Source organism: Muntiacus reevesi, chromosome 20 (genome assembly GCF_963930625.1).
Source record: "Muntiacus reevesi chromosome 20, mMunRee1.1, whole genome shotgun sequence".
In the NCBI taxonomy this organism is placed as follows: Eukaryota; Metazoa; Chordata; class Mammalia; order Artiodactyla; family Cervidae; genus Muntiacus; species Muntiacus reevesi.
In genome coordinates, this window is record NC_089268.1 from 15,058,591 (window position 1) to 15,073,954 (window position 15,364).

A 15,364-nucleotide genomic window follows, 5' to 3' on the forward strand; every position below is an offset into this window, starting at 1 on the left:
CAAGAAAGCGGGGAAGGGGGCAGGGGAGGAAAGTGGGCAGCCCCGCACATGTGATGGAGCAGGTGCTCGCTGTGGGCACCCAGGGGGTCCACCACCTGTGTAGGGCTCACTCAGGGTTGTCCCACGGGGCGGAAGGAGGCTGGGCTGTTTATCTCTCAACTCCCGCCCCTACCAGTTGAGGGCTGACAGCGGAGGTTACCGCCTGCACATGGGCGACTAGCGGGCTCACCTCACTCGTTTCTCTTCTCTTGGGGTTCCAGGTCTTGTACTGCCTTTGGTCACATGTTGGGAAACCCTTGTTTTATGGGTTTTGTCTAGTTTTCAGTTGCTTAGCTCAGCAGGCTGCATCAGGTCTCTGGTGCTCTATCATGGCTGAAAGTGCCAGCTCCATACAGCCTACCCTCAAGTTCCTGCTTCCCTCCTAGCTCAGTCGGTAAAGAATCTGCCTGCAATGCAGGAGACATGGGTTCGATTCCTGGGTCGGGAAGATCCCCTGGAGAAGGAAATGGCAGCCCACTCCAGTTTTCTTGCCTGGAGAATCCCATGGACAGAGGAGCCTGGTGGGCTACAGTCCCTGGGGTCGCAGGACTGAGTGACTTTCCCTACTACTAGTGTTTTATTTCTTGGTTGTGCTGGGCCTTCGCCGCTTTCTCCAGCTGCAGCGAGTGGGGGCCACTCTTCCTCACGGTGCCCGAGCTTCTCCTGTGGCAGAGCACAGGCTCTAGGCATGGGCATGGCATGGGCAGTTGTGGGGCGCGGACTTAGTTGCTCTGTGGCATGTGGGACCTTCCGGAGCAGGGATGGAACCCTGCTGTGGCGGCTGTGGCGGCAGGTCTTATCTTAACCACTGGACCGGCACAGAAACCCTCAAGTGCCTTTCGATAGGCGGCACAGAAGGAAGGAAATGAACTCTGAGAAACCCTGGGTCTGTTCACAATGATCTCTGGGTTTCAGTTTCAGTGGCTCTTGCCACAGTTAATGCTTCGTAGCAAGTCCCGCCCCCGCAAGTCGTAGTGGCTAATGACAGCAAGCATTTATTCTCAGGAGAATGGTTCCTCGGGTCAGCCGAGGCTCAGCAGACCTGGGAATCCAGGCTCCAGTGCTGCGGTGCTCGACTCCAGGCTGTGGCCTGGGCTCGGGTCTGCTCGCTGCGTGTTCTGGGGTGTGGGCTTGAGGGGCCAGCGCCTGCCCGGGGCATGTTCTCGCCAAGCAGAGATCACCAGCCTGGCGAGAGGCGGGGCCAGCCAGGTCGGCACACTTCACGCCTCTGCTTGTACCATAGGTGCCAACGTCCCCACTAACCAAAGCAAGTTGCAGGGCCGAGTCCATATTGAAGGGGGAGGGAGGCATGCTCTGCCCTGATGAGGCCATGGCCAAAGCTCTGTTACATAGGGGTGAAGAATTCAAGCAGATTATTCAGTCTACCACAACTTCTCTTTCTGCTTTCTAAAAACCAGCCCCTTTCCAAGGTCCCAGAAAGCCACATTCTAAGCCTCCCTCCTCCTAACAATTCCTGTCACTGGCAGAGCCAGTTCGGTCCTAGTAGGACCCGGCTGGGAAGTCACTGGCCAGGCTGCTTTCCGGAAGATGTTTTGCAAAAACGCCACATTTCGGCCTGGAGTGAACTCAGATACCCGGGACCTCCTCACGGCTCTCCGGAACCCGGTGCGGGGGGCGGGGAGGGGGAACTGCTGGAGGGTCTTTCCAGAACGTTTCCTCTGCTCCTCCCACTTGCAGGGCCCTCAGGGCTGAGGGGCAGTTGCACCAGGGGAGCGGCCGTCCACGTCAGAGGCCAGCCTCTGTGGGGAGGGGGCGACTTCGGGGGGTGGCTGTGTTCTTCTCGTCTTTTCCTCTCCGGCCTCAGCGAGACTGTTCCAGGAGGTGGGTTTGCGCTCTGTGCGGGGCCACATCACACATCCCTGTCAACGAGGCCCTTGGGTCGGGGAGGTAACTTCTGGGCAGGAGCGCTATGGTCCGCAAATGAACCAGCTCCAGGGGGCTGGGTGCCAAGGTGTGCCGGGTACTCTGAGTCTGTTTCTGACGGAGCCTGGCCCACTCCTTGCCATCCTCAGGGCTCTTAAGAGAGACAGAGAAAGAGCATGTATGTGCCCTGAGGACTCCTGGGGAGGCTTCTAGAATCAGGCTGTGAGGGCCATTTGTGCCCCCCTCACTGGTTCTGTGGACTTTCCCAAGGATTTGCCACATTCCACGTGGGGGCCAGGATGCCTAGTGGGCCTGGGGGGGGGCTCACGGGGGCCCAAGAAGCAGGAGAGTGGCTCTGACTCTGCCACTCGTGAACCAAGGACATGGTACCGGGGACACAGTGATGAGCAGGACAGGCAATCCCTTGTTGTCATGGAGCTTTTAGTCTTGGTGGTGGTGGGCTCTGAAGACCATTAGAGAAGAAGCAAATAGGGGATTCTCTGGCAGTTCAGTGGTTAGGACGGCTTGCTCTCAATGCCGAGGACCTGGGTTCAAACCCTGGGTGGGGAACTAAGATCCCACAAGATGTGCACCATGGCCAATAAAGGGGGGAAAAAAAAAGCAAATAAAGATCTGACATCTGTCAGATAGTGATGAAAAGATAATAGAGTGACGGGATAGAGGGTGACCAGGGTGGGGGTGTCCCTCTAGTTGCGGTTATCAGGGAAAGCCACCTGAGGAGGGGACCTCTGCCGCTAACTGGCTGTATAGTCAACAACCAGGACCTCCCTTTCACTTCATTTTTCTTTCTTTCTTTTTTAAAAATAATTTTATTCGTTTATTTTTGGCCTTGCTGGGTCTTTGATGCTACACGGACTTTCTCTAGTTGCAGGGAGCTGGGGCTTCTCACTGCAGTGGGTCCTCTTGTGGGGCACAGGGGTTTCAGTAGTTGCGGCTCTGGGCTCTAGAGCGCAGGCTCAAGAGCCGTGGCTCACGGGCTTAGCGGCTCCTCGGCAGGTGGGATCTTCCTGGACCAGGGATGGATGGAACCTGTGTCTCCTGCATTGGCAGGTGGATTCTTCACCACTGAGCCGCCAGGGAAGCCCACCCCTGCCCCGCTTCAGTTTTCTAAAGTTATCAACAAGGGTGTGGGTCAGAGGAGCTCTGTCTAGCTTTGAATATAATCACCTAGCTTTTGCAGGATCCTGTTACCCAGACCTGAAAGGGTCAGGAGGGTGGGTGGGGAAACTGACTATGCTGTGCTCTCTCTCTGCTCCCTCCCCAGGGCGACTCATGGGCCAGAGGAGAGAGGGCAGTGGACAAGCGCTTTTATTTGGTTAACTGCACTTCCAGGGTCCCTCCCCTTCCCCCTGCCCACCCCCCTGCAGCCGGCTGGGACTTACTGCCTGCGTCCTGAGGCGGGTGGCAGTCCCACCTAGGGCCTCTAGGGGGCGGCCCATCCTCCGCTGGCCCTGGGCCGGGAGTGCTGAGAGAGCTCCCTGAGATGCGGTCCTCCGTGGGAGTGGGGAGAACTGACCCAAACCCTGCCCAGCCCCGAGGCACGGGGTGAAGGGGAGGCCCAAGGCGCCCACACCGCTCCTCTCGGTTCTCAGCGGAGCTCCCGGGAGCCGTCCACTGCCCTCCGGGTGCAGCCGTAGGGGTGGCTCCCAGGAGACGAGGCTGATTCAGGTGTCACCCGTGGGTCATCTGGACCATGAGAGTGATGCTGCGGAGTCTGGCCTGGGAGGGCAGGGCTGGCCACCCAGATGCCCTGCTGCTGTCCACTGCCTTGTCTTTGGTCTGACCTGCTGTGTGGCTGCCCCAGCCATTCCTGGGCGTCTCAACCAGGGGCTGGGGCAGGGGAGTGGCGGGAAAATATTGGGTTGGCCGAGAAGTTCATTTGGAATTTTCCTGTAAGATGTTACAGAAAAACCCATACAAACTTTTTGGCCAACCCCGTAGCTAAAGATAACCCATTATCATTTCCGCCTCCTTCTACCAGTGTGAGCTTCCCTGCCACTGAGCTAGGATGGTACTGTTTCAGGATCTCAAAGGCTTGTAGTGGTCTATGTGTAGACCACAGCAAGGGTGAGCTGAAGCCCTCATTCCACCCCTAGAACCCGGCACTGCCTTGCTGCCCACGGCTCCAGCACCCACAGCAAGGACAGCACCGTAAGCCTGGCCCCAGCCCCACTGGCAGCATCCAGGGCTCCATCCTTAAAGAAACACAACCCCCCGACTGGGATCCAGGTCACCAATTGCTTCCAGCAGGCCACAGATCCCTGCTGGAGCCGAGACCTTTGTCTGGAGTCCGTTCTTGCTGCCGCAATGCACCGCTGGTGCTTACTGGAAACCTGAAAGGAGATGGGTGTTCTCGGTTAGGCCCTGCTTGGGTCACGGACCTCTCGGGTGGAAGGGCGAGGGGAGCAGGTGGGTGTCAGGTGGGGCACCGCTCAGGGTCTTACTCCCAGGGGGCTGTGTCTACTCCTCAAACACTGTAGGAAATGCCTGCCTGCTCTGCTCTTTGCAAAAGTTTCATCACCCTGAACCAGGACCCACACTCATTTTCCAACTCCACGTTTTTTGCTGACGCAGCTGTTTCATTCTTGCAGATTCACTCCTTGCTTTTTGCCCCAGCTATTCATTATATTCCTTGATGTTTCTTCCTGACCATGTGGCCCCATGCTGTATCTTCCCATGGTGGGACATGAAGAAAGGGTTCTCTGGCCTAAGAAGCAAGACCCCTGGGTTCTAGCCAGGATGGTCTCCAACCCATGGTGTGACCTTGGGTAAAACATGCCTGTTCTCTGGGCCTCACTTTTCTCGCTTCCAAATCACTGGAGTAGACCTGGTACCTGGGAAAAGCCAAGTAGCTAGTGTGGTTCCTTGCTTTGCAAGGTGGGGTCCACCGACAGTGGCACGGGCATCTCCAGGAGCTTGTTAAGGGATGTAGACTCTTGGGCCCCACTCAGACTCGCTGGACCCAGAAAAGTATGAGAACTAATATGGGGGACGTGCAGTTAATTTGCTTAAAGTTTGGCTACCATAATAAGAATTTCTGAAGGTTCTCGGGTAAAGAACACGGTATTTTTTAAAAAACTGCAGTGAACAGAGAGACGGAGGGGTGAGGCGGCTGCAGCATCCAGGTGTGGACGTGGGTACCTCGCAGTGGGGGGTGTGGGTGTGGGCGTGGCCGGCGTGCTCTTCCGGAGGGGGAATCGGTGATTCTCTGTGACGCAGAGAATGTGGGAAGTAACAGGGAGGAAGAGGTTGAAAACGATTCAAGGCTATGAACCCTTGACCCCCAGATTTAGTTCTGTGGGCAAGATCTAGTTCCGTGGACTTCACTGTCTAATTCAATGGAGATGGTCCTTGTTTTTTTAAATTTAAAAATTTTAATTTTTCACTGCTCTGTGTGGGCTTTCTCTAGCTGTGCTGAGCGGGGGTTACTCTGTATTTGTGGGGTGTGGGCTTCTCATTACTGTGGCTCCTCTTGTTGCAGAGCACGGGCTCTGGAGCGTGGGCTTCAGTAGTCGCGGCCCCGTGGGCTTCGTTGCCCCACGGCATGTGGGATCTTCCCGGGCCAGAGATAGAACCTGCGTCCCCTGCACTGGCATGTGGATTCGCAGCCACTGGACCACCAGGGAAATCCTGAGATGTCCTTATTTATTTAAAAAAAGTTATTTATTTTTTGGCTGCACTGGGCCCTCATTGCTTCTTGGACTTTTCTGTGGGGGCTACTCTCTAGTTGCAGTGCGTGGGCCTCTCACTGCGGGGGCTTCTCTCGTGGCAGAGCATGGGCGCTAGGGCGCGTGGGCTCAGTAGTCGCTGCTCCCGGGCTCTGGAGCACAGGTTCCATAGTTGTGGTGCACGGGCTTAGCTGCTCTGTGGCATGTGGGATAATCCTGGATCAGGGATTGAACCCACGTCTCCAGCTGGCAGGCAGATTCTTCACCACCAAGCCACCAGGGAAGCCCAGTCCTTATTTTTAAGACATTCCTGGCTGTCCTAATTGACCCCTAGACCAGGAAGGGAGAAAGTCAGACACACCAGAGCGTGGGAAGGTGATGTGTTCAGTCACTCTGGACCCAAGGTTCCCAGCAAGTGCTGGGTGGCAGGTTGGAACCCAGGTTGCAGGTGCAGATTGGAAATGTCTAGGGCGCCCTTAGGAATCCTCATACCCAGGCCACTCTCAGGACGGATTAAATCAGAATATCTGGGCCCCGGCTGTTCTGAAGAATGGCCAGGATCAAACCCATTGCTTTCATCTCTCTGTTCCAAGGGTTGGTAGGGCAGGTACTGGGGACTGTGATCCATGTGGCTGTGGACTAAGTCACGGGTCTGAGGCTTCTTCTGCACCACTGACAAGCATCCTGGGCCAGGATTCCTGGTGAGGAGCACAGAGTCGGAGCCAGCTCCCCCCTAGGGCTTTCACTGCTTCCTCCCCAGACACTTGCCTGCGGTGAGGACTGGGGGTGAGGGTGGGGCTGAGAAAGGGCCCAGGATGGGCTCAGAGTGCACAATATTCAGACACAGCTCCTCGCACAAATCGACCTCCACTCAACAAATGTGCTGGTTCTCGTTCATTCTCTACGAACCTCATTTAAGTAATGGAGCTGCCGGTCGATGCTGGGCTTTTGGTGACTGCGGATCCCCAGGGTGGAGGGCACTGCTACACCATTGAAACCACCACCGCACCTCACCGCGTTGGATCAGGTCTTCACACACAGGCCAGTTTCCCTGCTGACAGCTCCCTGGCGCTCAGCAGGTTACGAGGGAACTTTGTGGACTGTGTCTCAGGAGAGCTGCCCACCGGGGCAAAGGCGGAATCTGAGCCTGACTGGGGTGACAGGGAGGCTGGAGGAGGTGAGTGGCCCAGGGTCACCCAGGGCCGAGATGGATAGCCCTTAACGTCCCGGTCTCTTCCTTCCCAGATCTGTGTTGTTTCCATTTCTTTGGGAGGGCTCCTGATGGAAGGAGAGAACCAGGGGCTTCTCAGAGTGGAGGTGCTGGGGCTGGGGGCACAGGGGGGCTTTGGGGGTGCTCCTCCTGGCTGGAGAAGAGGGCATTGTGGTCACGGGGGGTCACAGCAAACATCAAGTTTCCAGACAGACATTCTTCCAAACTCAGGGATTAAAGAGGGATCTAGAAAGGGGTTAATCTCATTTTCTCCACTCTTGAAGTCACCCTTGGCAGCTAGAAACAGCAGCTTTGACACTGTGGATGACTAATGCCCCTTCCGGGGGAGATATACCTGTCCACGTGTGCCCCTGGCAGGGATTGAAACGCTCCACAGCTTCCCCAGGAATCCTAAATCAAACAGATTCATCCTGGCCCTTGGTGAAGCCTAAGAGCCGGCTAAATCACCCTTTCCAGGCTCTTGTTCCTTGGCTGACGGTCACAAATCCCCCATAATGAGCACTTGTGAAGGAGCCCCGCCAGACAGCGCCACTGAATTAAGAGCAGAGGGGCCCAGGGCAGGGACGGGCAGTGTTTGCTTTGGCTGCGGCGGGGAGGGCAAGGTACCTGGGCCCGGCCCGTGTGTTTGCCCACAGGGAGGCCTGATAAGTGGGCTGTGTAGTGTGGTGTGGTGGACCGGGGCCATCTGCCGTGCGTCGGTGGGGAGAGACCGCACCTGCTGCTCTGCAGCCCCGACCTGGCCGGAGAGGGGCCCTTTGTCACCCTGTCTTCAGCTTCCCTGGGGCCCCGCGGTCACGAGGAACCCGGGATTATTTTCCTCCCCTTGGGGAACAAAAAACTGAACCCTCGAACTTGTGTTTGTTTTGATGAATTACTTCCAGGCTGCTGTTTGGAGAACAAAGCTCCCCAGCTGCAGGGAGGGTGGAGGCTGAGGGAAAACACCCGCCGGCAGGCTGGCTTGCCCAGTGGAGCGCGGGAGGCCTGGGTTCTCCTGGCTCTGCCATTGCAGGGGTGCACGGTGAGGGGGGGGCACGTGCTTCAGCTTCCTCTCCTGTCAAAAGGGGGATTACACTCGTGGTTCTGTGCGCCTTACAGGCGTGTCGAGGGCGCCACAAGGAATAATGTTCATGAAGAAAATGTATAACTGGTAACCTGCTCTAAACATCATAATGAAAGCGCCCCAGCCTTTGGGGACTTCCCTGGTGATCCAGTGGCTGAGACTCCGTGCCGCTCCCAATGCCGGGGGTCCGGGTTCGATCCCTGGTCAGGGAACTAAGATCGTGCATGTAGCAACTAAGATTCCGCGTGCCACAATGAAAGCGGACCATCCCACGTGCTGCAACAAAGACCTGGTGCAGCCAAATGAAATAAATACATAAAAGTAAATAGTTAAATAAAAAGAGTGCTCCAGTCTTTGACCCAGTTTTCTGCACCAGCCAGGCCTGGTGTTAGCAGGAAGATGCCATTCTGCCATAGACCTTGGATGTCTGCCTCTTCTCTTCAGAGCGGGCTGGAGGGTCATGTCGCTAATGTGTGAAACAAAAGCTGAGTAAACAGAACTTTAAAATATTGCTTATTTGTAGACTTTTGGATGGGACAAATGATGGTTGAATTTTATGAATTTGGTCCTGGGGGTGGGGGTGTCTCCTAGCTCCAAGAACGTTCTCTTGCATTTTGGTCCTCTTTCCCACATCATAAATTCCCCTCCATTTTTTTCCCCCTCCAGGGCCGTTCCTTCAGTGTATAAACAAATCTTTGTGACCCCCACATGTCCCATGCCGGCAGCAGTAAGTCTGGACCATCCGGACCGTCCTGGGAAGGTCCCTGAGAACTGCTGCTCCTGGTCCTCTGTGGCCCACACGACACTCTGTGGCCAGAGTGAGCTTTCCAAACCACTGGTCAGATCACATCACGCTATGGTTTCCATTCTCCCCCGAGTTCCCACCGCGCGCTCCTGGAGCAGAAGCCAGGCCCAGGAGGCCTGTGGGATCCTGCCCTGCTCCCTGGCTTGGCCCCCTGCCCCCAGCCGTGCGGGTCTCTGTCCCACCCCGTGACCAAGCTGAGTCCTTCCCTCCGGGCTGGCCCCTTGCTGCTCCTGCCAGAGTGGAGCCCTGGCCCCCAGAGCCGCACGGCTGCGTCATCCTCACTCTTAGGCCTCAGTTTTGAGTCTCCCCCTTCTCCGCTCCCAGATAAAAGCATCTCTCTGGGGATCTCTATGCATCACGTATTCCAGCTACTTCAGAGCTCTCGTTGGCACCGAGGATGACCTTACATCTCTGGGATGTGTTCACAGTCTCTCTCCTTCTTTCCAGCCTGTCAAGGGCTTCCATCTTGTTCACTGATATGGCCCCAGCACCGGTACAGTGCCTGGCATCCAGAAGGTGCCTAATAAACACAGTGCTTATTTACCGACTGGCTGTCCAGTATTGCTCTGTGTCTCATATGTATCATTAGAGTAACTGGGAGATGGCGGGGGTCCACACGGGAGGGCAGGGGCCACGAGGAAGCAGGGGAGGCCAGGGATGGAGGCCAGGCTTGGAGAGTCTGAATCTGAATTCAGATTTTTCTTTCTGAGACAAGGAAGCTGCGATGAGAGAAGGCGAGTTGCGTCACCAGGTGTCACAGCAGGGTGGCGGCAGAGCCAGCCTGTCCCCCGTCTCAGCAGAGACCCGACGGCGGCGCTGATGTTGCTGGTGCTAGTGGTGAGGAGAGAACAGTTGGCAGGCTGGAGCCCAGCGAGGCTGGAGGACAATATGACATGGATCCTCTATCCGTGTGCACACCTCCTGCAGGCTAGCCTGCAGGGAATTGGAGGCCTCTCACGGCAGGTGTCGGCCCCCAGAGGGTCCAAGAGGCGGCCGTCTCACCCGTCTGGTGCCTCGCAGCCATGTGAAAGCGACGCTAAGCCAGATGGATAGCCTTTGAATCACTGGGATGAGGCTAAGACTAAAAGCAGGGCTGGGGTCAGGGGCCCTGGATGGAGGCCGGGCCCTGCGGGTCTCCAGGGAGAGGGAAGAAGTCCTGTCCGCACGGGAGGGCAGGGGCCACGAGGAAGCGGGGGAGGCCAGGGACGGAGGCCAGGCCAGGCCTTCTCTTTCTCTTCCAGCTCCTGACACACCACATATTTCTTCTCTAACTGTTCCCATGACCTTGGGCTCAGGCCTTCAAGTGGTGTTCACACCTACAACTCGCTGGCAAGAACCAGGCTCCCACAGGAGAGTAAGATTTCAAGCTGGGGGTTGAATGAGTTCCCAAACCGTCGGTCAGCACTTCCTGTTTGGAGCAGGCAGCCGGAGGGGAGCTGGCTCTGGGGACAGGTGACCAGACATCCTAAAGAGCTGGGGACGGAGGGGCGCTTTGCCAAGTGGGGCAGGCAGGGGCCCCTGGGCTGGCCACCCCTTGGGTCCGTCTTGGTGTGTCCAAGGCTGCCTTCTGGGGCTGTCTCCAGGGGGAGGCAGTGGTGGGCAAGGCAGGTGACTGCAAGGCCCTGCCCGAGGCTTTGGGAGCCTCCGGAAGCTTCCTACTTCCTCAGCTCCCTGTTGTTCCAGCTTTACCCCCCCGCCCCAGCCTAGGGCCTGACCTTGACCTGGGCCCTGGAGGAGCTGCCGGGGAAGGGGCTCTTACCTGTCCTCTGCAGGATGTTCTGTCTGGCCTTGATGAAGGCCAGGATGTCGGAGTCCGTCTGGCTGTCCCCTGTGAGAGGGACGGATGACACTGGCCTCTCTGGGATGCTGGGGACAAGGACACACCACACTTTACCATGCTTGACCTTTGGCCCTGGGATTCACCTTTCCAGGGCACTTTTCCATGCTCATGGCTTTTCCGCTCTCACCCCCGCTTCTCTGCAGCCCCTGCAACAAGCCGCCTGCACCCACCCGAGGCACGTGGCGCCTGGTCTTTTGGCTCAAACCCTTCGTGGCTTCTCATCAGCCTTGGGATGAAATTCGGACTCGTCCCTGTGTGACCTGCACTCCAGCCATGCCGTTACTCTGATAGACCAGGCTCCCCCCGGCCTCCGGCCCTTTGCTTTGCTGTCTCCTCCCCCTGGACTGCTCCGTCCCCAGACCTTCTCACGGCTGCACATGCTTTCAGCACCTCCTCCATCCCCTCACCCCCACCCGTCTCTGCCCCACCCCTAACTGATACAAACCAAGCCCATTCTGTGGTGGGCCTGCCTTCATCAGCCCCCGGCTTAGGTGTCATATCCTCTAGGACGTGACCCCATTGCACCCCCACCTCCACCCCACAGGAGGTGACCACAAGGCCTGGCCTGAGGCTTTAGGAACCTGCAGAAACTTCCTGCTTCCTCAGCTCCCTGTTGTTCCAGTTGCCCCCCTCGCCTCCCTGCCTTGGGCCTGCCCATGACCTCAGCCCTGGAGGAGCCACTTAGCTAGCCCTTAGCTAGTTGCTCCTGAGACAGAGGTAACTCTTTTCCCTTCTCTCCTTAAAAACAGAACCCTACTATTTAGCCCAGCAAGTTGCCACTTTCAGAATACTACATTTCCCAGCCTTCTTTGCAGCTATGTGTGGTCAGGTGACCGGATTCTGGCCAATGAGATTTGGAAGAAGTGAGTATTTTTTTTCCCCTTTTAAAAGGGAAGGATGCAAGTACCCCTTTCCCTTCTCATTTTCCATCCAACACCTGGACGTGAAATCCTCCTTGAGAAATTCAAACGAGGTGCTCTCCTGGCTCTGGCAAGCATCTGGCCTCACACCCGTCACTCCACACGGCATGGACAGTATCCACTCCCTTGGGAGGTGGGGAGGATTGTATATAACAGAGGGTTGCTTATCATCTCATGTGATATTTGGCATTCTGACTGCAGCTCAGCGAGAAGAGCTAGGGCAGAGCTGGGGCAGGGAGGTGGGGGCCGCTCTGCAGTTGTGCCTTCCGTCCAGAGTGGGGGTGTAGGGGTGGAGTGGGGGGTGGTGGTGGGTGGAATTCACTCCTGGGCAGCCTGTGGAGAAGAGCAGGGCCTGCCGGGTGAAGCAGGGCTCACGGGTAGTCTAGTCAGAGGGCACTGGAGACACGCATTGGGGGTAGGGGCCGCATCAGCTTTGCTCAGTCTGAGGCCAGGCCTATCAACTCCATCCCTTCCCACCTGGGGACTCTGCGTGGGGCCGGTTGGCTACATGGAACTGCCCCTGGGCTGGCTCCTGTTCCTTAAGTGGCCCCAGGTACATCGATTTACAAGGAACACATGGGCTTCCTGGGTGGTGCTGGTGCTAAAAAAGCTGTCTGCCAGTGCAGGAGACATAAGAGACGTAGGTTCAATCCCTGGGTCGGGAAGATCCCTCGGAGGAGGGCATGGCAACCCACTCCATTATTCTTGCCTGGAGAATCCCATGGACAGAGGAGCCTGTTGGGCTACAGTCCATAGAGTCACTAAGAGTTGGACATGACTGAAGCGACTTAGCATGCACCCATGCACGTGAAGCAAGCCTGCCTGCATGGGGCCCCAGTGACTCTGGGGACACTCCCTCAGCTCTGGGAGTTGGCATCTGTGAGGAATTCCTGGGGTACCAGGGTGCAGGGCTGCCCTGGGCTCCATCTGTGAGGCCACTGAACTGAGGGGCTGCTGGGGTTGTGAGAGAGGCCAACAGGCGGCTTCAGCCGCTGCACCCATGGCAGGGCCGTCGCGGGAGTCGGGGGGGGAAGAAGACCACAGACCTGTCCTCCACGGGGGTGGCAGGGCTGCTCTGCTCCTGACTGCGTAGGAGGGGGCCAGGCGAGGGCAGGATCTTCCTGTCATACACATCACTGTAAAGACAGATCAACAGGAGAAAAATGTATGGAAGGGAGTTTGCAGAGGAGAAATCTAGAGTTTATAGTTAGGAGCTGTATGGATTGAGAATTTGTGCCTCCCGAAAACTCATATGTGGGAATCGATTCCCCAGCGTGATGGTATCTGGAGGTGGGGCCCTTGTAAGGTAAGTTGTTTGGATGAGATCATGAGGGTGGAGTCCCCAGCATAGGATCGGTGCCCTTGTAAGAAAAGGAAGAGAAAGAAACCAGAGCTGTCCCTCTGCTGTGTGAGGACACAGAGGAAGCAGCCACCTGCAGATCAGAAGGAGGTTCTCACCAGGAGCTGATCCCTCTGGACCTTCGCCTGGGACTTCCCAGCCTTCAGAACTGTCAGAAGTAAACAAATTCCTGTTGTCTAACCTGCTTAGTCTATGGTTTCTCTTATGGCGGCCCAACCTGACCATGACAGAAGCCAAGACTCCTCTGTTATGGATGATGATCAGTCCGTTCAAGCTGCTATAACAGAATGCCATGAATGGGATGGCTTCAACTACAGGAATTTATTTCTCACTCTTTTGGAGACTGGAGTTCTGAGATAAGGGGTCTGCAGGGTTAAGACTGCCAGATTCTCCTTGTGTCCTCACATGGTAGAAAGAGAGTGAGTTCTCTGGCCTCTTTTTTAAATCAGGGCACAAATCTTGTTCATGAGGGCCCCACCTTCATGACCTAAAGACTCATCTCCAAACACCATCACTTTGGAGGTTAGATGTCAACTTACGAATTTTTGGAGGACACATCCAGTTTGTAACATTCTGCCCCTGACCCCACTCCCCCCAATTCACGTCTTTCTCATGTAAAATACATTCGTTTCACTCCACGAGCCCCCAGCTTGTGCCAGCATCAACACTAAATCTCATCTGATGAGATATCATCTAAATCAGATATGGGTGAGACTCAAAGAAGGCAAAAATGCCTTGTTGGTTGTGAACCTGTGAGACCTGACAAGTTATGTGCTTCCAAAATGCAACGATGGGACAAAGCATAAGATAGACATTTCCATCCATTTTACCTTTTCCATTCCAAAAGGGAGAAATAGGAGAGAGAAAGGGAGTGACAGGTCCCAAGCAAACCCAAAACCTACAATGTAAACTTCATGGGATCTTAAGGTTTGAAAGGTCTTGACTCTCTTTGGCTTGATGCTCTACCCTCCAGACCCACTAGGGGGTGAAGGTTCTGTCTTCTGGACCCATGGGTGGAGGTCCCTCATGGTTCTGCTGAGTGGCCCCACCTCCACACCTTTGGGCAGAGGCTGTCTGGCTTGTTGAAAGCGCCACCCCCCCCCCCCCCCGCCCCCTTTTTGAAACAGAGGAGGCAGTTGTGATGATCTGTGAATTGCCTCTGGGTCATTCTTTCCTTGACCTAAAGGCTAATGCCCATTCACATCGGATTAGCTCCATAGTCCCGTCCTGTGAGATCCGAGAGGCCCACCAGCCTCCCTTTCTCCTCCCTTCAGTTCAGTCTCAGTTTTCCCGCTAGGAAGGCTGATGATTCCCACACTAGTCTCCCAGCGTTCTCTTCTGAAACATTTCCTCGGTTTTTGCAATATGAATAGGCTGAGAATTTTCCAAACCTTTACATTCTAGTTCCTTTTTGCTTAATAATTCCATCTTCAAATCATTTCTCTCTTCTTGAATTTTGATCTCAGCAGTCAGGAGGGGCCAGAGCCTCTCCTGCAACACTTTGCTTAGAAATCCCCTAAGTTAAACATCCGGTTTTGTCACTTGCAAATTATTCCCTCTACAAAAGGCCAGAGTGTGAACGTAGCTCAGTCACAGTCTTTGCCACTTTAGAGCAGGATCACCTTTTCTTCAATGTCCAGTAGCATGCTCCTCGTTTCCGAGACCTCACCAGAATGGTCTTTACCATCCAACATTCTCTACATGGTTATTTTTTTATTCTTTGAGAAGACGGGCGTGTTCTCTACAGCTCTCCTCCTTCCTGTTTTTCTTTCTTTCTTCCTTCTTATTTTTTTTTGGCTGCACTCCGTCTTCATCTGGGTGCTCGGGCTTAGTTGTCCCACGGCATGGGGAATCTTAGTTCCTAGACCAGGGATCGAACCCACATACCCTCCACTGGAAGGCAGGTTCTTAACCACTGGGCCACCAGGAAAGTCCCTCCTCTTTCTGAGCCCTCACCGGAACTGCCTTTAAAAGTCCATTCACGATGATGTTAGTGTCTTACCGCATGAGCTTCAAAACCCTTCCAGCTTCTACTCATGACCCGGTTCCGAAGCTGCTGCTACATTTCTAGGTATTAGTTACGGCAACACCCTACGTCTTGTGCTAACTTCTGACTGAGTCAGTTTGGGCTGCTATAGCAAAGTACCACAGACCGAATGGCTCATAAACAATGGAAATTCATCATTTCTCTTGGCTTTGGGGCTGCGAGTCTGAGGTCAAGGTGCTGGCATGGTTGTGTTCTGATGAAAGCCTTCTTCTGGGTTTCAGACTGCTGACTTCTTGTTGTGCTCTCAGGAGGTAGAAAGAGAGAGAGCTAGTTCTCTGAAATTTTTCTTTTTAATATTTTTTTTTGATGTGGACCATTTTAAAAGTCTTCATTGGTTACAATAGTGTTTCTGCTTTATGTTTTGGTTTCTGGGCCGCGAGGCATTTGGGATCCTAGCTCCCCGACGAGGGGTCGAACCCTTGCAGCCTGCGTTGGAAGGCGAAGTCCTAACCACCGGGCCAGCAGGGAAGTCCCTGGACTCCCCTTACA

At 55.3% G+C, this 15,364-nt stretch overlaps 1 protein-coding gene across 1 annotated transcript in view; it reads right to left on the bottom strand.

Annotated features, from left to right (window-relative positions):
* The window catches only part of KIF6 (kinesin family member 6), a 396,116-nt gene that overhangs the window by 2,257 nt on the left and 378,495 nt on the right, over window positions 1-15,364 (bottom strand). Inside the window, exons 24-27 of the mRNA XM_065913300.1 lie at window positions 12,515-12,604; window positions 10,468-10,574; window positions 5,086-5,152; window positions 1,082-1,224 (exon numbers count right to left, since the gene is read on the bottom strand). Coding sequence (XP_065769372.1) covers window positions 1,082-1,224; window positions 5,086-5,152; window positions 10,468-10,574; window positions 12,515-12,604 — 407 coding nt within the window. The remainder of the gene's footprint in view (window positions 1-1,081; window positions 1,225-5,085; window positions 5,153-10,467; window positions 10,575-12,514; window positions 12,605-15,364) is intronic.